The sequence below is a fragment of the Xenopus tropicalis genome, chromosome 1, assembly GCF_000004195.4.
Source record: "Xenopus tropicalis strain Nigerian chromosome 1, UCB_Xtro_10.0, whole genome shotgun sequence".
NCBI classification, from domain to species: Eukaryota; Metazoa; Chordata; class Amphibia; order Anura; family Pipidae; genus Xenopus; species Xenopus tropicalis.
The window spans coordinates 100,993,963-101,016,533 of NC_030677.2; the positions used below are offsets into that span (position 1 = coordinate 100,993,963).

The 22,571-nt window shown below is 41.0% G+C and overlaps 2 protein-coding genes across 3 annotated transcripts in view; one reads left to right on the forward strand and one right to left on the reverse strand.

Moving 5' to 3' along the window:
* palm (paralemmin) overlaps positions 1–6,601 on the reverse strand; it is a 47,671-nt gene extending 41,070 nt beyond the window's left edge. The window contains exon 1 of one of the 2 annotated variants that reach the window (XM_018096898.2): positions 6,446–6,601. In XM_018096898.2, the coding sequence (XP_017952387.2) occupies positions 6,446–6,450 (5 nt within the window). In that variant the 5' untranslated portion in view covers positions 6,451–6,601. The remainder of the gene's footprint in view (positions 1–6,445) is intronic. The other variant, XM_002937379.5, reaches the window with a different exon arrangement.
* Positions 6,602–9,530: 2,929 nt separating this feature from the next.
* LOC100497492 (serine protease 57) lies at positions 9,531–21,347 on the forward strand. The gene is made up of 5 exons (XM_002937384.4): positions 9,531–9,667; positions 13,688–13,838; positions 15,767–15,911; positions 20,681–20,941; positions 21,110–21,347. Exons 1-5 carry the CDS (start codon positions 9,613–9,615, stop codon positions 21,260–21,262), a joined length of 765 nt encoding a protein of 254 aa, XP_002937430.1. The 5' UTR covers positions 9,531–9,612; the 3' UTR covers positions 21,263–21,347.
* The last annotated feature ends 1,224 nt before the right edge of the window (positions 21,348–22,571 follow it).

Sequence of the window (22,571 nt, forward strand, 5' to 3'; positions counted from 1 at the left end):
CTCCAGGTTTTTTTTGCTAACTAAGCAACATGTTAAAAGCAAACTGAACAAGTACACAGGGCCTGCAAGCACGCAGCTGTCTCCACAAGGGGATAGTAAAATTTACTTAGAAAAATAAACCCTGTGAATTGACTAACGCAGAAGCCTGTTGGATAATGCTAAAGACATAAAGTTTTGAACTGTCCATAAAACTTCAAGGCCAAAAACTAACAGAAAATGGCGAAAATGATCACCACAGAGTACATTTAGGTCTCTGAGGGGCACTCAATGATCTAACTGCAGAATGGATTGCACGAAGGAGTCAGTTTTATGCTTATAAAAGGGAAACAGTTCTTTCCTAGAAACACTTGTTACCTCCAAGTCTGCTTGGCACTGTGCAATTTACAATTCTAATCCATGGGGCCAATGCGAGGCAAATGGGGTCCCAAGGAAATCCAGAAGGCTGGGGCCTTAACATTTCTTAAAAATATGCAGACAGCTGGATTATGAACAGCATTGCTATATGAAAAGAACACTGGCTCTCAACCTTTTTCACCAAGGGGTGTTACAAAATTATAATGCACAGGGGCACTTGCTAGCCAGATTGTCACTTGCAAACACCAAGTGCCAAATTTACAAAAGAATCACCAGACAAATGAGTGCACTTTAACTTACAGATGACACTATATGAGTGACCGTTAGGTAATTTAAGCACTCATTGTGCCATTTCAGGCACAATCAATCAATCAACCCACCCAGAAGCTCAACAGCCAATGAGCAAGAGCTAAAGGCAATCAGATTCTGTTTTGTACGGAGCCAGGGCAGCAATAAACAAGCAGTTTGCATTAGATACATCATGGATTGGGAATTGAATGAGCTTTAGAAGCCTTTGAATATGTATAGTTTTAGGCTCCAATAATTGAACCTCATTTGGTGCATTAGATCAGCGTTTTTCAACCACTGTTCCGCGGCACACCAGTGTGCCGCGAGATGTTGCCTGGTGTGCCGTAGGCAGGGCACCAATGTACTAGGGGGGCACTGCTCTTGGCACCAATGTACTAGGGGGGCACTGCTGCTGGGCACGAATGTACTAGGGGGGCACTGCTGCTGGGCACCAGTGTACTAGGGGGGCACTGCTCTTGGCACCAATGTACTAGGGGAGCACTGCTGCTGGGCACAGAGTTACATTTTTTAACATTTTCTAATGGTGGTGTGCCTCGTGATTTTTTTCATGAAACAAGTGTGCCTTTGCCCAAAAAAGGTTGAAAAACACTGCATTAGATTTACCCCATTTCTGGGCTTGTAAGTCAGAAAGGTTTGAGCCACAACCTGCTTGAGTAATATGAAAGCATGCATGAAAGATAATTCCAGCTGTCACAGGAGAAACTATTCATGCAAATGATCCTATATGAATAATTATTGAAATTTAAATCTAATTATGTGAATGTGGGCTTATGGAAGCCTCAAGGACAAGTCTGGAGTCACTGTGAGTAGGTTGACACAGGTGACTTCTCTCTGAAGTAATGTTCCATGTAGTAATCTATGGATCTAACAGACACCCCCATAATCTCCCATGTGAATAACTTAATCTGACTCCATTAAATGCCACTGGGAATTGTAGAAACAAAATATCAATAATCTTCTGCTTCCCAAGGTGACATTTTATTGAGTAACTCCAACCAATATTCAGCCCTGTCCATATGTCATCTGCCAAACATTACCTGCTTAGATATCTCACTACATTATAATTAGAAGTGTTTATTTGTATAGCACATGTTATGTAATGTTGTACAACAAACCAGGGCAAATAGCTCTGATGCTCAGTTGCTACAGGCAATTGCCAATTTGACTGATTTCATCTGATTTTAGTGGGTTATGCTAATAATATTTAGAGATTTTCTTTCATCTTCCTAAATACAGGTAATGGTGTGCAATTTGTCTTGTTTTCTTTCCAGTGGGCAAACTAACTATACAGCAGACCCCGCTGTTGCAGAGGGCCTGACCGAGGGGGGAAACAGGCCCGGGGGGGGGGGGGGGGGGGGTCTGCTGTATTGCAGTCTTTCTCCCTGTCCCTCTACTACCTTTTTTTTTTTTAAAAAAACAGTGGTTGCCACAAACCAGTGCAAAATTTGGCATTTGACAAGGACATAAGCATACATTTACGCACCCCTTAACTGCACTATATATGTATTAGGCACAAAATTTGTAGGCACGGACATAATGCAACAAGGGGCTCTGCACCTTATGCCTTGTCAATGGCAGAATATAGAACAGGCAAATTAGCCTATTTTTTTAGGCAAGTAAACATAGGAGCAAGTAGTTAATGTGTGAACTTTATGTACCTAATTCTGCAAACATTACAATGTTTATTAACTCAACTATTTTAAGATTTACTCTTAGCTAATGACAAGGAGAGCATTGCCACCCAGTATTTTACTGGGTGCCAGTGTTATTGATGCCAATGTTATTATAAGGTTGGAATAAGGTTTCACCAATTACTAATTACCCAAAAGGTTCGATTCATTACCAAATCTTAATTTAATTTGCATAATAAACATTATAAACAATAATTGTAATAATAAATTATTTTGATTTTATTTCCTATGATAAGAGCAATAAAGTGATCCCTTACTACAGAAATGCAGAGAGCATGTACATATATTTTGGTAATGAATCTGCACTGTTATTCAAGTACTTCTACACACTGCAAGGGAAAAATAGTGGGTGCATGCAGTAAATTAATTTGGCAGTGGTGCTGGGGTAACTTCTGATAATTCTAACATCTGGCTCCCAGATGTGACCTGTTAATGTGGGGTTCTTCCTGCTCAGAGACCCCCCACCTCCAGGGATTTCCTACGGAATTCCATTGATGTGTGAGGGTCAAATTACTGAAGGATAACCCTACTTCTTTGGCTCCCACCCAACAAGACAATAGGCTGCCTCTGCTACAATGCTTTAAATGCTTTAAAGAGCTTGAGCTGCATGCATTGTTACTACTTTCTATGTTCTATATAGTTCTCCCCTACAGTATAGATCCCTTTGTGTACTGCATGAGTCCCTATGCCCTTTACTACATATTGCATACCTGTATAGATTACACTGCTACTGTATATATATATATATATATATATATATATATATAGTCATAGATAGGACACAGCACTCACAGGACTTAAAAAAAGTTTTAAAAAAATCCTTTATTATTGCAAAAAGGACTGATGTCCAGGATTTGGGACATCAAATTTTTTTGAACTTTTGCTAAGTCTTGTGAGCGCTGTGTCATATCTATGCCAACATTTTTCTACATACACCTGGCACTAACGCATTCTTTGTTCTAGAAGCGTGCCCGTTTCTATTATGGCAAAAATAGTAATAATATAGAAGCAGAGAGCCGCACACAAAAAGTTTATTTGAAAAAAAGATCCAACGTTTCGAGCACTAACGGTGTTCTTCCTCAGGGAAGCCATTAGTGCTCGAAACGTTGGATCTTTTTTTCAAATAAACTTCTTATTTTTTGCAAAGTCCCTGTGTGTGCGGCTCTCTGCTTCTATATGTGTGTGTGTGTGTATATGTGTATATAGATATATGCAGAAAAACAATTGTACATCAGAAGCAATAGTTGCAAGCAATCATCAGTCCCTGTAGTTGCCACACTTCAGATACCAATGCAACAGACTATAAGCTCTACAGCACATTTTAGAAGAATGTTTCTTGCCTATGAACTATTTTAGTGCTGCATTTCAGATGAAATGGGAAGGAAAGGAGGTTGTCTTTGGATTTTCTTAAACATGCTAAAGGAGAAAAGGGGAAATAAATCCATTTTTGGCATATACCTTGATTGTATGTTTGGAAAATGCATAAGTATGTACCTGCCATGGGATAACTGAGGCAGAGCAAATTGTCTTTGATCTCCAGTGCATTGCTAAACTGAAGTCCTGCTAATTCCTAGCAGGTGAAACAAGTGAAATGATTATTTGGAAACCTGTAATCCAGAAAGCTCCAACATACTGAAATGCCATTTCCCACAGTGTTCTATTTAAATAATTCTTTATTTTTAAAGAAGCTAATTCTCGCTAACAATAGGATACCTGTATTTATTATGCATATCTTTTTGTCTGGTACTGTATAGGATTCCTTTCTGTGTTATTATATACCCTTTGTTGGAGAGAAAAACTAACAAAAGTATTCAATGGGGCAGCGGGACACAGCTGTGGAAGTAACTTCATGCTATGCCAGTCCTTTACATGTGCAACAAATAACAGACACGTCCATTTCCCCTGGAAGTCTCAAGCAGGATGTCTGTTTGGAGCAGAAATGCAGCTAAAAAACCCAAACCTAAAGGTGGCCATACACGCACCGATATTATCGTACGAAACCTCGTTTCGTACGATAATCGGTGCGTGTATGGCATGTCGGCGAGTCAACCGATATCGCAGGAAGCTGCCGATATCGGACGACTCGCCGATCGGACAAGTTTGAAAATTTTGATCGGGCGCCATAGAAGGCGCCTGACCAAAATTCTCCCTTCAGAGCTGAATCGGCAGAAGGAGGTAGAAATCCTATTGTTTCTACCTCCTTACCTGCCGATTCAGCCCTGAATGGTGTGTGGCGGATCTTACGATGTTTCGTGCGACCGATGGTCGTACGAAACATCGTCAGATCGCCACGTGTATGGCCACCTTAAGTCTTTTCTAAGAAGTCAGATCTAGCGCACAGTGGGATTGTGGGTCATTTCTGATACCTTCTTAAATGTTTCCAGTTCAAGTGCAAATGGCTATACCAGTGGCCTAACTATAAGTTACTGGGCCCCACAGCAAATTTATTTCATTTACATATACTGAACTGATTATTAGTCACTGCCCCACTGGGTATACTATGCCTCCTGGGCCCCCCAGTAGTTGTCTCTGGGTCCTCTAGCTAAACAACTGTTACAAGTATACACAACCTGCTAAAGCATTTTAGAAGTCCACCCAATGGAAGCTTGCAAAGCAAAATACTATCAGTTCTACAGAAAAACACACACCAGTTTGTAATACTAAACAAACATTGTCTATCCCACTGCTGATACCCCTCATTATCACTTTATCATGTGATTCTAAAAAGAGTTCTTTCATCTCTCTGCACACTGTTTACGACCCCCCCCCCACCCCCAGAGATTGTTTGCTGTTCTAGACTGATACTGTGATCTAACTGCCTGTTCTACCTCTCCCAACTGCAGCCCAACATCTCTCCTATTGCTAGTTTTCACTAGGCTCTTGTCCTCCACCTCTCCTTGCCCTGTTGTTGCTTCCTCCTCCACTGTCCCTAACACCTGGTAACCAGACCTCAGATCCGCAGCCAAATCCCCACAGATCAGAGCAGGTGGTGCTTTCAAATTACACAGGGGCTCCCACACACATTCCTGTACTTATACACAAACCTGGTCATGCCCAGTACTAATGGGCATCAGAGATTTAGCTATCGACAAACTACTCTATCAGTGCCAACAAGTGGAAAATAACCATCTTGGAAAAAAGGGTAGAGAAATGTGAAGCACACCACCATCACATAAGATGCACACACAGCATAAAACACCTAGAAGCAAAGGACATTTTCTTTCAATGACAAACATCCTATAGCAAGGACACAGGTGGGGGCAGCCTGATGATCTATAAAGGCTGGGATTCCTAACCTGTGGTCCTCTATCCATTGTTTAACTGCAACTTCCCCTTGCGGCCTTCCTCTTAGGCAAATTTGGGAGTTGTAGAGCAGTAGCATTAGAGGGCCACAGGTTGGACATCCATGATGTTAGGGCTACAAAACCTTCAATAAGGTGACAAGGAAATTGATGGAGAAGTAGAGGACTGCAGGAGCAGCAAATGGAGACAACTAGGAGATCGATACAGAAAAAGCAGATAGGAGCAGGGGCAGCAAATGGGGAGAGATAGAGGGGGAGTGACTGGGCAGCAGCAGGGATGAAGGGACTGGGAGTAGATAAGACTGCAGGAAGACCAGGAATTTGAGGATACACTGCCCAGCAGAAAAATGCAGGGAAACAGTGGGGGAGATGGGGGTGGTGCAAGCTCATACTGAGATATGAGAGTGCAGACTTAAGGCAGAAAAATGCAAACAGAAAATATTAGGGTGGGGAAGAAATTTGTGGGTACACAGTAAGGGAACATTGCAAAATGATAATGAGTCAAGGGGCAAGGAGACACGATCCAGTGTTTGGCTTGCCTGTTACACTGCGCGCAGCATAAGTTCACTCACAGGATGGGGTATATGGAAAAGGGAGGGGTATTAGGGTAAAATCGGGACGGGCAAGTCAGGGGAGAAGGGGTGCAACAGAAAAAAAGCAATAGGTAGAGGAAGGGAGTAGGTGATACAGGGAGTATCGACGGGTAAGAGATGCAGGGAAAATACCACAGTGCAAAGAAGGGCAGTGATTTGAGGATGTACAGAGCATATCGGATGGTATCGTACTCACTCCATGGCGCAGGTTCCTGCAACAGCTCGGGATGATGTGCATGCGGCAGAGCCCGGTCCGGCCCTGTGTGTGTGTTAGTGTGTGTATATATGTGTGTGTGTGTGTGTGTGTATATATATATATATGTGTGTGTGTTTGAGCCTTCCAGGGAGTGTGACAGGAGGGAGGCACCGTTACAATCGAACCATTTGCTCAATATTTACTTGCACAGAGCGGTCTCTGCTGTACATCTAAAGAACAGCGGCTGCGGCAGCGCCAGCACTAGCGCCACCTTCTGTTCGCACAGGATAATGCACGTTTAATTTTAAAGGGGATCTAAAAAACCGAATATAAAATTATCTACAATTACGTAGAGTGTTTTAATAAGAACTTTTGCTATTTACTTTTCTATCCTAGGGCACCGTCTGTATAGCATCTTTAATAGAAATGTATAAAACCTGCACAGTTTTCTCTTTGGATGTGGGGCAGAGCTGGACTAGTTTTAACAAATGGTGTTCTTCTATATTCTTTTTACTTTTTTTGTACACTTTTCTAATTCTCATCTAATGTTAAAAAGCAACAGGAACAAAGTATGAGTAGAAAACATAGGGTTCACACATTTGTATTCCATAACAGAAAAATATGTGGTACAGGTATGGGGATCCCTTATCCGGAAACCCGTTATCCAGAAAGTTCTGAATTACAGAAAGGCCATCTCCCTTAGACTCCATTATAAGCAAATAATTCAAATTTTTAAAAATGATTTCCTTTTTCTCTGTAATAAAATAGTTCCTTGTACTTGATCCCAACTAAGATATTATGAATCCTTATTGGAGGTAAAACAAGCCTATTGGGTTTATTTAATATTTAAATGATTTTTAGCAGACTTAAGTTATGGAGATCCAAATTACGGAAAGATCACTTATTCGGAAAACCCCAGGTCCCGAGCATTGTGGATAACAGGTCCCATACCTGTACTGCCAAAAATTGTCACAATCTGGCTCTGCTCACATCATCAAGACAAAAAAAGAAGAAAAAAAAACCGCGCACACACAAGCATTTAAGATAGTTATCCACTTATTTGTTGTTTTGACATGTTTATGACACCAGTACACCAGTACAGTATAGCCAGCATTACAGTAGCCTGAGTTTCCCTGTTTGCACTGCTTAGTTCAACAAAAATTAAAAAACATAGATGTTTCAGGATTTAAACAATAGGCAAAAAGTATGTTCAACACAAGCCCTCATGTCAAACGAGGGGGGTGTACTTCCCCTTTAGGGTAATGTTGCCCGCGTTAAATCTTTTGATTAAAAAGAATTACCTAGTGCAGTGCTGCTCAATTTCTGTGGTACCAAGGGCCAGAATTTTCCTGACCAACGAGTTGGAGGGCCAATAATGGAAGGCAGTTTTGAGTACTCCCTTTTTTAAACCACACCCACTTCAAATCATACCCATCTTATCACAAGAGCTTTTAAGACCATACCCACTTTATTGGCATTAGCACACCAAAAAAAAAACAACAAATAATTGGTGCTCAGTGCAGGGATATCATCCTTCACCTATATCTAAAATAAGTTTATTATGTCGTATTAAGACATACCCTTAAAGGGAAACGAAAGGCAAAATCACTTGGGGGTGCCAAAATGTTAGGCACCCCCAAGTGACTTTAACCGCTTACCTCGTACCCCGGGCTGGTGCCCCTGTTAGGAGAAAACAGCACCAGCCCGGGGCACCTGGAGCGGATTGCTTCCTTCTTCCGGCTTCCGTTGCTGGAATGCCAGCGGTGGGCGCATGCGCAGTAGAGTGAAAAGCCGACTTTAATGTTAAAGTTTGGCTTTTCACTCTACTGCGCATGCGCGCGCAGCGAATCAGGAAGAAGGAAGCGCCGGCAGCTACCCCGGGCTGGTGCTGTTCTCTCCTCACAGGGGCACCAGCCCGGGGTAAAAGGTAGGTGGTCAAAGTCACTTGGGGGTGCCTAACATTTTGGCACCCCCAAGTGACTTTGACTTTCTTTTTCCTTTAAAGTACATGTAAACTCTACATTTCCTACCCTGTTTAAAGGTTGGGCACCCAAACTGCATCATTTATACTGCATGTTCTCTTTGTTCCCCAGCACCATAACATTTTTTTGAAAACAAATGGCAGCTTTCACCCTGAAGCCATTTTCCTGCTCACACATAAATACGTTTTTCAGCAGACTGCACAGCTGGAGCAGAGTTTTATGGAAACCAGTGATGCCATCTCTTCATGGGTTATTAGACTGGAGGGTGTGTTTAGTGACTTGAGTTGAGTAGAACTGAGTGTGCTCAGAAGCCAACAGCCAGAGTCAATTCCTGAGGGAAGGGGCAGAGTGGGTCAGAGGAAGAGATGTATTCCCAAGTGTATTTAAATGTTTCAAAGAGGCTGTTCATTAAATACATTTTTTGTGGCGGGGTTTACATGTCCTTTAAAGGTGAAGGAAAGTCATTTTGGCATTTTACTGCCAATAGATTCACCACATTCGTGCCACACTATATTTATTTTGCTGAAAGCATTACCATACCTGGGTAAACAGCCCTAGAAGCTTTCTCCGTTTGTTTAAGATAGCAGCTGCCATTTTAATTAACTTCCTTGCAAGTAACTAATCATGACAAGGTTTACTACCAAATAAAGCCCCCTGTAAGCTGATAGTGTGCATAGAGGCTGCCTAATAGCCAATCTTAGCCCTTATTTGGCACCTCTATGAACTTTTATGATACTTGTGTTGCTCTCCAAGTCTTTTTACATTTGACTGTGGCTCACGAGTAAGAAAGGTTGGGGATCCCTGGTGTAAGGTAAGTGTAGCCAGCAAAATATAGCATAACATATAAGAAACTTTGAACGAAATAAATAGTGGTGCTTCATTTTCACAGGCATCTGGGTCATTATGAGCTTTCTAGGTTCCTTTGGTTAAAGTGCTGAAATACAGTGTTAGTTTCCTTATTACAATGTAAAGTCACGTCCATATTAGGCTTGCATTTACTATTTTTAAGAGGAAGCTCTTTAATCCCATTTCCTCATATTTACCCATTCCCCATGGGGCAATAGATAAGGGTTTGCAACATGAGGAACTTAAAGTCACAAGTCCTTATAACACTGTTGTGAGTTGAGAGTCTAGCGTTCTATATTGATTATACAGAAGAGAGGCACTTAGTGGAGCACTTACAAGATGATGATGCATCTGGTTCTTCTGACTGCAGCACTGTTCAGTCTACCATCCTCAGGTATTATCATTTTTATGCTTTATTACTGCACAAAATGTGCTCTTTAGAGACAACTGGCCACACACATATCACACACATATTGGGCTCTAGCAGAGCAGTAGTTGTAGATGAGGAGAGCTGGAGATAACACATATAGCAGTACAAGATGGCAGCAGTCCTAATAATTGGTAAAACCCTAACACCCAACATGTGGCTCCTCAGCTTATATGAAAGAATAATCATCTGAGGAGCCACATGTTGGGCAATGGATAAATGCTTTTGTGGGAGACAGCACTATTCCTCATCAAGTATACGAGGCAAAGTGATTTTGAATAGATAGCTACATTTTTAAAAAGGCCAAAACAAGATTTCCAGGTTGCTTTGTAAAAAAGTGTCTCTTCATGTAAAGAGGGTATCTAATGAATTGCTGCAGTACTGGAGTAGTCTCTTAGGGGGTTGCATTAAAGGGGGTATGAGATAAGGGCTGAGAAATATATATCCAAAAACAATTGCATAGGTGTTTTTGTCATGTTAAGCAAATATTTTTAACTATGATGTGCCATTCAGTTTCAGTTTTGTACCTTAAATTTGACAACCTTATAACCTCCTATGGACTCCTAAACCTAAATAAACAGGTTTAGGCTGCCTGACTTTGATCTCTCCTGACCCATTTCATAGGTCATATTAGAAAAGGATGGTAGCCTCAGCCAGACCATACAGAGGAATGAAGTGTAAACTTTTCAGACCTGAGACCATGATATGCTATATAATGAAAAGCCATAAACCTGAACTAATATGCTTATAGTATTAAGGGAGATTTAGGAAAGCAGCTACAAGTGCAGTTGCGCTAGTAGGATATAAATGTTGTGCTTATTGACAATATTCATTAAAAGGTATTGCAAGTGTAACCTCTATTTCAGCTCAATAGCTGCCTTCCCAGACTAGTACCAGTAGAACATGGGTTACACTGTACTCTCTTACCCAGAATGGGCCTTTGCTAAGAGGAAGAGGAAGGCGAGGGTGTTGAGCAACTACACCTCTCTTGCTGCTATGCAGAAAATTGAAAACAGAGGGCGCCAGAGGTTCTTGCAAATAACAAAGTAATAAGTATTTATTGAACATCCACAGGGTTTACTCACAATACAGCTTCAGAGGCCAGTGGTACATGCAACACATACCGAGTGTATATTCAGACTAACACTCTCCTGCGGGCAGACTGGCAGGAATCTCCCTTCACCTCTGCGACACACCCTGCAGTGGGTCCCTCAGGGAATTCTCTATCCTGATTCCCTATTCACTTGGATCCCTACACTACAGGCAATATGGCCTGGGAGAGATATCTCCAGAAAAACTGCAAATCCTATGCAGGAGCTCAGTGCTGCTCATTCTAGCTCAACCCTAACTACCTTACACCCATAGAGTGTACTATAAAGGGAGCTACACCTGCCACTATCTAATGCCTCATTCACGGGGCCCTGTTCCCCGACTTCACTGGGCCTGGGCCCATGCCCTGGGCTCTCAGCACACATCCACCTTGTCCCTAAGGTGGAAGCAAACAGACAGGAAGGTGCCACTCCTCTCCCCACACTATACCAAAGTCAGGCAGGATGTGGTCACTATACCTTCTAATCAATAGCACACATATGTTAATGAACTCACTTAGATACATTCCCTTCTGCCCAGCAACTAAGGGAACTGAACCTGTAGGGATTTAAAGCCATAGGGACCATTTAACCCTATGGGTCCCTACACAAGCTAAACATACTCCTTGCACTTCCAAGCGTTATTGTGTCTGTCTGACTCTTCTGCTGAATTATGAGCAAGTTTGTCTGTTAACACTGGATGGAGATACCACTACCCTAAATGTGGCAGTATTTCCAGGCTTCCCACAGTTAGTTATGTCAATAGGTCAGTAGACAGCAGAACCAGAGAAATTCTTATTTAATACTAAGCACCAGAACTGATGCAATTCCAACTGCCAAAATGTTATTCGCAACTTGTACCATACTCGTGCGCATAGCATTCATTTTGAAACAGGTAAAGTTTGAAGAGGCACTCCCTGCAGTTACACCACATTATCTAATGAAAAAATCGCAATTTGTGTCCACAATGGCACTTTGCACACTGCATTAGCATTCAGGCCTGGACTGGCAATCTGTGGATTCTGGTAAATGCCAGAGGGGCTGCTGTAAGGCTGTAAGATGCCACATAGACACTATATAATGGGCAGGTGTTTTAGGCTTCTGTGTACTTGAAATGCCAGCCCCTCTATTTTGAATCTCAGTTGGGACCGGCTAAAGCTGGCCATACACGAGCAGATCCGCTCGCTTGGCGATGTCGCCAAGCGAGCGGATCTTCCCCCGATATCCCCACCTACGGGTGGGCGATATCGGGGACCATTTAGGTAAAAAAAATAATAATCCGATCGTTTGGCCCTGGGGCCAGACGATCGGATTATGTGGGCGGCAATGGGGCAGTCGGATCGGGGACCGCATCAACGAGCCGATGCGGTCCCCGATCCGACCAGATTTTCTAACCTGGCCGATCGAGATTTCAGGCCAGATATCGGTCGGCCAGGCCGATCTGCTCTCCCCATACACGGGCCGATTAGCTGCCGAATCGGTCCAAGGGACCGATATCGGCAGCTATAGTCGGCCCGTGTATGGCCACCTTTACGGTCACTAATCCTTTTTTTCACATAGAATCAGAACAATAAACTAGCTATATAGCAGGTCAAAGATATAAAAGAGAAAACATGGATATAATATAGTGTTCACTCCTCCAGCTAGGCTAAGATAGGATTAACTAGGGCACATAATGCTGAGGCTAATTCAAACAGGTAGGTGAGATCTGCACTGGTGCAGAGGCGTCATAATTGGCAGTTGCTTCAGACAATTTATCATTATTCAAAGTCTATGCAACAGAGAATGTCCTACCCCTTAGAGCTATACTACATAGCAGAAAGCACATTCTGCATAAAGAATTGTCAGATAAAGACTGATTAAAAACATTTTTTTAAATAAACTGCATAACCTGGGAATTTCAGCTTAGCATCTAATGATATTAGCCTGTAATTACAGCAAGAGATCACACACACTCATACAGCGAATTATTACAGTACTAAAGTTTCTTAACTTTGCTGTTTATTACAGCACAATATAAAGCCATATACTGTATATATATATAGTATACAGAGAGGAGCACACCCTATCCAAGTGCAAATGCCCTTTGTGCAGGTAAAAAAAAAAAATATAATAGAAAGAGTGCCATACACACAGGGACTTGATACTAAAGTATTGAAAAATTTTTTCAATAAAAACACTTTTTCTTTTGTATCAAGTCCCTGTGTGTGTGGCACTCTTTCTATATATATGTAAAACTTGAAAAATTGACAATGAACAGAATGAAATAAGAATAAATCACAACTGAAGGTCAGATTCTTATAAGCATGAAGTTATATTAAAGAGTACTGAAATGGATTGGATGGAATACCTTCAAGAGAGAAGTAGCAGTATGTAGAAATTGATAGCAAAATTTAGTAGTAAATTGAGTAGTAGATTCTTATTATACAGACAGAGAACAGTAGATGTAACATAGTTCTCTTTAGAGTTTACTTGTAATATTGATGTATAAATATTACAACTTATATATTGGTACAAGTATCGGCCCTGTTATCTAAAGTGCTTGGGACCTGGGGATCTTTCCATAATTTGTATCTCCATACTATAAGCCTACTAAAAAAATAATTTAAACATTAAATAAACCCAATATGATTGTTTTGCCTCCAATAAGGATTAATTATATCTTAGTTGGGATCAAGTACAAGGTACTGTTTTATTATTACAGAGAAAAATATATCATTTTTAAAAATTAGAATTATTTGCTTATAATGGAATCTATTGGAGATGACCTTCCCGTAATTCGGAACTTTTTGATAACTAGTTCCTATCCCATACATATATAATGCTGGTGATATACTTGTATCTGTTACTTTTATTTTAGTTTAAATTACTGTGGCTTTTCTTTTATTTATTTCTGCAGAGACATATCGCATTGTAGGGGGGCATGAAGCTAAGCCCCATTCCAGGCCCTACATGGTGTCACTGCAGAGACAGGATAAATCTCATTTCTGCGGAGGAACACTTATCCATCCCAAGTGGGTCCTTACAGCAGCACACTGCCAGGAAGGCTGGTGAGAGAAAATGTTCTAAATGTTCTACCTGAATGCAGTGCTAGTATTTCACTTAAAATCCAGGTCTGAACAGTGTTGAATCATACTTTGAAATAAAGGGATCAGTGAGGTGTTAGGGATACCGTGGCTCACATTAAGGGGTAGGAAGGAGACTGGTAAAGAGGAATGTAGCATTGTACTAATGTGATATTTTGCTCAAATAGCAAGAGTTTGCTCTCACTTAAATCTTCCTCCTCACTAACATCCCCTAGACTAGGACCTACTTTACCTCCAACTCTACAATAAAATGGTCCTGAAGATATATATAAAACAGCACAGAATACTGGGAACATCAAGTGACTTTCATCCATCTTTGCACTTCTGTCGACAGTAAAATAATTTTTTTCCCTTGGTAAACTTTGCTGTAATGAGTTATTTCTTGCAGAAGTATCAAAAACTTAAGTTTGCTGTGGAAGTGGAGAACATTATGATGTTTCCCAACTTAAAATGTTTAGATTTCAAGTAAATAAAATATGAATGTGCCAGTGCATACTCTTTTAAATATAGAAGGATTGTGCTTAAAAAAGTTGATTTATTAAAAATGTTCCCCAAAACCATACTAGTCCCACCCATCTGTTCCACTTCCTACTGCCTCTTTTCCCAGGCCTCTTTCCCAGCAAACTGCACTGTAATATAGGAACCAATCAACAAAGTAAGCTTAGTTACTCATACACTGGTAGAAAATGGTTCCAAATCAGCAAGTAATCAGCCTATTTACCAGAGAATGGGTTGCTGAGGTGATCCTTGGCAGACAGCCCTGCACTGGTCAACCTGTGTTATTGGATTGCTTTGCCCAGGGTCCAGATGAGGAGATCAATCGACTTGGACCATTACATCAGTAAAACTGAGCAAAAATCAATTATTTTGGTTCTAACTAATCCTACTTAGATCCAATCAGCTTAAACTTTGGACACTGAGACTGATTGTCTCAATATATATGTCTATAGGCTATACTCATTAATAGGATTGCATACTACCTGGTGGTATTGCTGTTCCACCTCTAATATACTGTTACACGATTTGTTCATTTTCAGCTAGCTATTCTTCCTAGAGATCTAAACCCAAAAATGAATTGCTGTAGTGTACAGTGGTCCTCTGAGCAAATTAGCAATTAGCATCATTTTTTTTATTTTTATTGGTCCCTAAAATATTAGCATGTTTAGACTGCTAATACCAGACTCTCTTTGAAGGTGTGGGTATATGTGTACCTCACTGTCTATGTACTTGGGTGCACCTCCTGGGTACTCCTAGGAGGTTGCTAACTCTCTGACTCTGTTGAGCCATGTTTGGTATCTGGCAGTCTAAAACTGCTAATATCTCAGAAACTGATAAAAATAGACAAATTATATCATCTGCAGTGCTCAGAGAATCACCATGCATGTATACATACATGTTTTTGGGTTTAGAAAAGGGATGCACCAAATCCAGGATTTGGTTTATTTGGAATTTATTTCTGAATTCTAATTAGCATATGCTAATTCGGATTTGGAAGGGTTAAATGTCACCGCATGAGCATGGAAGTGGAAAATTTTTCACTGCGCGCTATGCACACGGCAACATTTCACTCTTCAGTATTTGGCTGAATCCCTTACCATGGATTTGGGGGTTCAGCTGAACCCAAAAAACTGGATTCAGTGCATCCCTAGTTTCCAACCCCTTCCCACTGGGGGAAGCCCCTACGCCAAAACACGTACATCAACAGTATCACATGACTGCCCATAAACAAAGAATAAATCTAGCAATATAGCTACAAGTAAATGCTATAAAGTAATTAGCTCATTAGTTAGTTTTCTTTAGAAAGAAAAGTTGTACAGAACATTCCTTTTTTTAAACTTAAAAACTATAATTCCATACATTGCTTCAGTAATAGTTTTTTGTCTCTGTGGCAGGTCAATGGATTTAACACGAGTAGTTCTTGGCGCGCATTGGCTGTATTGGTCAGACAGACCAGTCCAGGTGTTCAGAACACTTAAATTCGTACAGCATCCACAATTCAACCCCCAAACCTTCCAAAGTGATTTACTTTTGCTTAAGGTAAGCAAGGAAAAACATCAAGAAGTTTTTTTTAAGGCACCATATACAGGTTACACCATGTAGTACCTGATAGGGGATAATAATAATAGAGCTTTGGAGGGATGTGATATCTGTTTAGTGATCTTCCCAAATAACAAGGGAAAGCTAAAAATAATGATATCTTTGGTTTGCTTTCCCCTAGCTAGGTTACATTTTCTACCGAGCACTGATTTGTAGGTTTGTATGTGGGAGAGAAAATGCACTAATTTAAAGAATAGTTAACATGATGTAAAGAGACTAAGGGGCAGATTTACTAATCCACGAATCCGAATCCCGACAGGGAAAAAATCACATTGGAAATGAAAATTTTGCGACTTTTTGGTCGCCCTCTGGATTTTTTGTATTTGTTGCAACTTTTTCAGCGCCGTCGGGACTTTATCGTATTTTGCGTGACTATTTCGTTGCTATCTCGATTTTTTCGTATTGAGAGGTAGTAAACAGCGGAAAAACCAATCCGATTTTTTCGCGACGGTGGCGAAAAAGTTGCGGAAAATAGACGAAAAAGTCACAACGGCGACGAAAAAGTCACAACGGCGACGAAAAAGTCGCAAAATACCAATCATTGCGAAAAAACGCATTTGGACACCTTCGGACTGTTCGTGGATTAGTAAATCTGCCCCTAAGGGTAAGAACCCACGGAGCGGTTGAGTTGCCTGCGATAGGTTTTCCACCTGCAACAACAGGAGTAGCCAGTGGAAAGCCCTTTGCTTCATTGCTGCATTGCTTCAGTAATCCGAAGCCGTGAAAAGTTTCCTCCTGCAGGCAACTTCAGAAAAAGAAGCAATGCAAAGGGCTTCCCACTGGCGACTCCTATTGTTGCCATTGCAAGCAATCTATCGCGGGTGACTCAACTGCTCCGTGGGTTTTTACCTTAAAGGTGGCCATACACGTTCAGATTTTAGTTTTCTTCCAACGAACATTTGGATATCGATCATACATTTGTATGCAATGACCCAAAACTAACATTCAGACTGAAATTGTAGGATAAAGCCCTAAAAATAACAAATCGGAGGATGTTCCGAACATAAAATAGTTGGCAGGCACCAATCGTATGAAAGTGACTTCCTGGAAATGCATTGTAGGTCCCCCAAGGATATTGTCAGATACACAAGCAGATTTTTTTAATATGTGACCAAAATTTTCTAACCTGGTCATGGTATGAAAATTATTGGGAAAATAATTCCGAGCCCACACACCACACCATCCAAGATTTTATTGGTGTGTATGACTAACTTTAAACATCCCTGCAATGTCATGGGTCAGGGTTATTAGATTTTCAGGTAAACAGGTAATTGCATTCAGTATGATAATGTATTTATTTTTAAATATTACACTATAGGCTACCTCTAGCTACAGTATATACAATGGTATTTGTAGCTGTGCACTTGGTGTATGCCTATTAAATAAAATATAAAATAGATAAGTCAATCAAATCTAACCCTTCCAGGCTGTCCAAAATGAAACTTTTCTTACTGAATCAAATACTGTTGATTGTTTATCAGAATGTTTATCAGAATTACATTCTTGGGCTAATGTCCCACGTAGAGATTAGTCGCCCGTGATAGATCTCTGCTACAGTGGGTGACTAATTTCCCGAAATGCCTATGCATCGCTTCGGCTATCCGAAGTCACACAAAGTTGTCTACAGGAGGAACTCTACCAATGTGTTATTGTGTAATCATATAATTAACAGACTAGGTAGTTTTCTTTGCCCTTATTTTTGTTCAGGATGTTTTTGCAGGGAGATCTTTATTGGAACCAGCACATTAGCTGTCTCCAAAAAGCTAAAAATATACTACAGAACTATTCAATCAGAGTCAAGGAATGCTTAGTTTCATTCTCAGCAGGTTTGAATAAGGACACAGCTATAAGACGTTCTATACCATTAGCTAAGGTAGCAGGCAGCATGTGCCACAGCTAGGAAGTAAAGCGTTAGGGACCATTAAAGTTATCCCAGATTTTCCTTTTATTTAATCTTACTTTTTTATTAGTTTTTACAATTATGTAAACATGTTGGAGCTTCCTGTATGAATCTTCTTTCCAAAATATTTCTTGGAATTGCCATTTTTTATATTCTATATTACTGCTACATTCTCTCTAAAGCTGGGAAATGTTTGGAACTTTCAGTTTTTTCCAATTTCTAGCACTTAAAAGTCTGACTATATTTGATAATTGAAAATTTACTATTTCTAGAGCTTTGTTAGGAATTTTGTCATAAATGTTTAATAACCCCACTTCCGGAGATAAAACAAAAGGGCTGATTCACTAAAGTGCGATAAAACATGCGCTATTTATAGTGCGCGTTAAAATTTTTATCGCGTCTAAATTTTCGCGACTTATCGCACGATTCACTATAAGCATACTTGCGCTAATTTACGCGCGATATTGCATGTGTTATTTAACTCGCAAAGACTATTTTCGTTCGGTATTTGACGGTACATGCGCTAATTAACGCCCACGTATAGTCACCGCAAATAGATAGTAGCCGCATATGAATTGTTGCCACATATATATGGTAGCATATAAATGGTAGCATATAATTAGTAGCTGCTTATAAATCGTAACTGCTAGTGATGAGCGAATCTGTTCCATTTATCTTTAGCGAAAAATTCGTCAAAAAAATTGTTGCCCCGACTATTTATATGCGGCTACAATTGGTGAAATGTTTTGCCAGGCATGGATTCGCGGCAAATTTGTGGACGTGCGCCGAATTTTTCCGCGGCAAATTTTTTCATGCGTTTTGCCATTGGCGGATTGTTTTGTGAAACGCATGAAAAAATTTGCCGCGGAAAAATTCGCCGCGAAACATTTCATCAATTGTAGCCGCATATAAATAGTCGCGCTAATAAACGCACGCCATGTTAGCCATACATGCCAATACTTTCGTAAAATTACTGTATTAAAAATGACCATTTCCCTGCAAACTGGAGGCTGCGTCACTCTAGGGCCAACACATACTTGAATAAATAACACTGCAAAGTCCATATTTTATTGCCAAAAGCTCATTTACTGTACTTTTCTATAATTATCACCTGCCTCAAGTAGGTGTTATTTTTCGCATAGCCTAATGCGATATTTAGCGCGCCTAAGTGATTGTGAATCATGCGCACTATTTAACGCATGCGTTAAAATTAGCGCATGCGGTTGCACGAAAAATAACGCATGGGATACGCGACTTAACGCACACGGTAATATTGTAGTGAATCGCGCACTAATTTTTGCATCTATTTTAACGCAAAAAAATGTGCGATAAAATTTATCGCACTTTAGTGAATCAACCCCAAAATCTCGTAAGATGTAATTCGATATCAGAGAAAATGCTGAAGTCCAGAAGGATTGGATGGTAGAACAGGACCACTATATATGTAACATATCTCCTATTTCTCTAGATTGTATTGTTCCTTTGGAGCCAGATTTTCCTTTTAATGGTGTCATAAGAGTAAATGGAGGTTGGAGACTACTTGTCAGGCTTACCGGGCAGGATCAAGTGCGTAGTTAGAGAGACCCACGAGCGCCCCACACAACCCCAAGCTCACCTGAGGATGGTACAGGGAGCTGAGAAAGTGACGGGTAGCCGGTGAGGCCAAAACGTAGTACAAGGAGGAGACGAAGGCTTGGTCAGGCAGATCCGGGTCGAGTCAGGCAGCAGAGGTTCATAAGCGAGGAACAGGCCAAGGTCAGGAGTGGAGAGAAGTCGGAAGGTCAAACGGAGCAGGATCAAACAAAGTATTCGGGTGCAGGAACAGGCTAGGTATCCAGGAGTAGACCGTGATAACCAGGCAATGATAGGCATAGTGATCAGCCTTAAATAGGCCAGGGGGAATAGGCGTCAATATGCACGCACGCACCGGACGCGCGTCAAGACGCACGGCGCGTAGACGCTGAACGTGCGCGCGACATTTCGCTCGCGTGCGCTCGCGATAAGTCGCCCTGCATGCGCGCGCCTTGTCTCAATGTATGCGCGCGACTAAACGCGCACGCATCGAGACGTAGGCGCGAGGATGCGCACAATGCGACGCGACGTTTAGGTCGCGACACGCACTGAGCGCCGCAACCCATGCTGATGGCGGACCGAGCGGCGAACACAGTAAGTATCCTTACACTACTGCTATATAAAATCAATTAATGGGAAGCCCTTTATTTTTAAGAATGCTTTGCAATCAGTGTACCGGTATGGGATCCCTTATCTGGAAACCCGTTATCCAGAAAGTTCCGAATTACGGAAATGCCATCTTCCATAGACTCCATTATAAGCAAATAATTCTAATTTTTTAAAAATGATTTCCCTTTTCTCGGTAATAATAAAAGTGCCTTGTACTTGATCCCCCAACTAAGGTAAAATTAATCCTTACTGGAGGCAAAACAATCCTTTTGGGCTTATTCAATATTTAAATTAATTTTAGCAGCCTTAAGTTATGGAGATCCAAATTACAGAAAGATCCCTTATCTGTAAAACCCCAGGTCCTGAGCATTCTGGATAATAGGTTCCATACCTGTATTTAATGTTAATAACACATCTCTGCAGTCTCTCCCCAGAGCTCTCTCACTAGCAATAAGTGACTACATGGCAAATGTTCTACCATGCCTGGGCAAAGGGGGTTTACCTAGAGTTACTAGTACCACTGCACTTCAGAGGATTTGAAGTCAACAACAAATTTATACTCTTTCACATTGCTTTTTTTTCTTGTACTTATCCTGAGTTGTACTTTTGTTTGTTTTCTCTGTTTTAGTTAAATGATTCTGTCCATTTCTCACCTGCTGTAAGAACAATTCCGCTGCCCGCTCCCAATACAGATGTAATTCCTGGGACTGCCTGTTCAGTGGCTGGGTGGGGATTAACTTCTGATTCCGGGACTAGACCCTTTGCTTTAATGGAGGCAGATGTAGATGTCATTAGTCGAATGTCCTGTAATAAAACCTGGCTAGGGGGAATTGATGAATCTATGCTATGTACAGCCACTCCTGGGGCACCATTCAAAGGCTTCTGCGATGTGAGTATCAAAGAACCCACACCCACTCCTTATTGCATTACTATGTCTTGTCTCCAGTCTCTCTTCCATTTCAAATATTTTTATTATATTTTATTATTTATTATTGTTGTTGTTATTATTATACTTTTCTATACTATTCTATATTTTTCTATATTCGTCTCCCTGCAGGGTGACTCTGGAGGGCCACTTGTATGTGGGGATCGTGTGGAAGGTGTTGTATCTTTTTCTGGCAGCTATTGTGGGGATCCACACACACCAGATGTGTACACACGTGTTACATCCTTCCTTGACTGGATTCAAGAAACAATTTCAGAATTTTGATCTGTTTCACTAATCAATACTTGTACGTGTTTCCATCAATAACTATATACAATTCTTTACTGAAATATAAAAATTGAATCATCTTGTAATATCTTCAGTTTCATTACATAGTTACATAGGGTTGAAAAAAGACCAAAGTCCATCAAGTTCAACCCTTCCAAGTAAACCCAGCACAGACAAACCCATACTGACCTATCTATACACTCACATACATAAACTATATATACCAACATCAATACTAAGGGGCACATTTAGTAATCCATGAATCCGAATCCCAAATGGGAAAAAATCGGATTGTAAACAAAAATTTTGTGACTTTTTCGGCGCCGTCACGTTTTTTTCGTATTTTGCACAATTTTTTCGTCGCCGTCACGTCTTTATTGTATTTTGCGCAACTTTTTCGTCACCGTCGCAATTTTTTCGTATTGAGCAATTGTAAACAGCGGAAAAAACAATCCAATTTTTTCGCGACAGCGACAAAAAAGTCGCGGAAAATATACGATAAAGCTGTAACGCCGACGAAAAAATCGCGGGACATACGAAAAAGTCGCAAAAGTACCGATCAGTACGAGAAAACGCGCTCGGACGCTTTCGGTCCGTTCGTGGATTAGTAAATGTGCCCCTAACTGTAGATATTAGTATCACAATAGATTTGGATACTATGCTTGTTCAAGGACTCATCCAGGCCCCTCTTAAAGGCATCAACAGAATCTGCCGTTACAACATCACTAGGAAGGACATTCCACAGCCTCACTGCCCTCACCGTAAAAAAACACCTACACTGCTTCAAATAGAAGCTCTGTTCCTCTAATCTAAAGGGGTGGCCTCTGGTGTGCTGATGGTTTTTATGGGGAAAAAAGAACATTCCCTATCTGCCTATAATCCCCTCCAATCTGGTCGTGGCACTGGGTAGTTCCCCACCTTGAAATTTATTGAGTTTAATAATACACCTTAAATAATAACTTTTTCCCATGTACTTTCTTTAAACTTTTTTTTAAAGAAATTCATCCCCGCCCCCCCCCCCCCAGTAAGGCAAGCTGGAGATTTGTTACAGTTTGAAACATTAGTACCATTGTTGCTTGGCAATCTGTGGATTTGGGCAAATGTCATGATGCCATAGACCAGGGGTAGGGAACCTATGGCTCGGGAGCCAGATGTGGCTCTTTTGATGGCTGCATCTGGCTCGCTGCCAAATCTTTAATAAAAAAAAAATAACGGGGGCGTGGCCTGTGCACAGCGTATAGAAGACGTGTTCTAAGCCTTAGAACACGTCTTCTATCCGCTGAGCGCAGGCCATGCCCTCCTCCGC

What these genes read in the sequence shown, in the direction of transcription:
- LOC100497492 (XM_002937384.4), top strand. Translation starts at nt 9,613, where the DNA reads ATGATGATGCATCTGGTTCTTCTGACTGCAGCACTGTTCAGTCTACCA. An exon ending in GCACACTGCCAGGAAGGCTG is followed by an intron (nt 13,839 to 15,766) that starts GTGAGAGAAAAT and finishes TCTCTGTGGCAG; the next exon opens with GTCAATGGATTTAACACGAG. An exon ending in CATTCAAAGGCTTCTGCGAT is followed by an intron (nt 20,942 to 21,109) that starts GTGAGTATCAAA and finishes GTCTCCCTGCAG; the next exon opens with GGTGACTCTGGAGGGCCACT.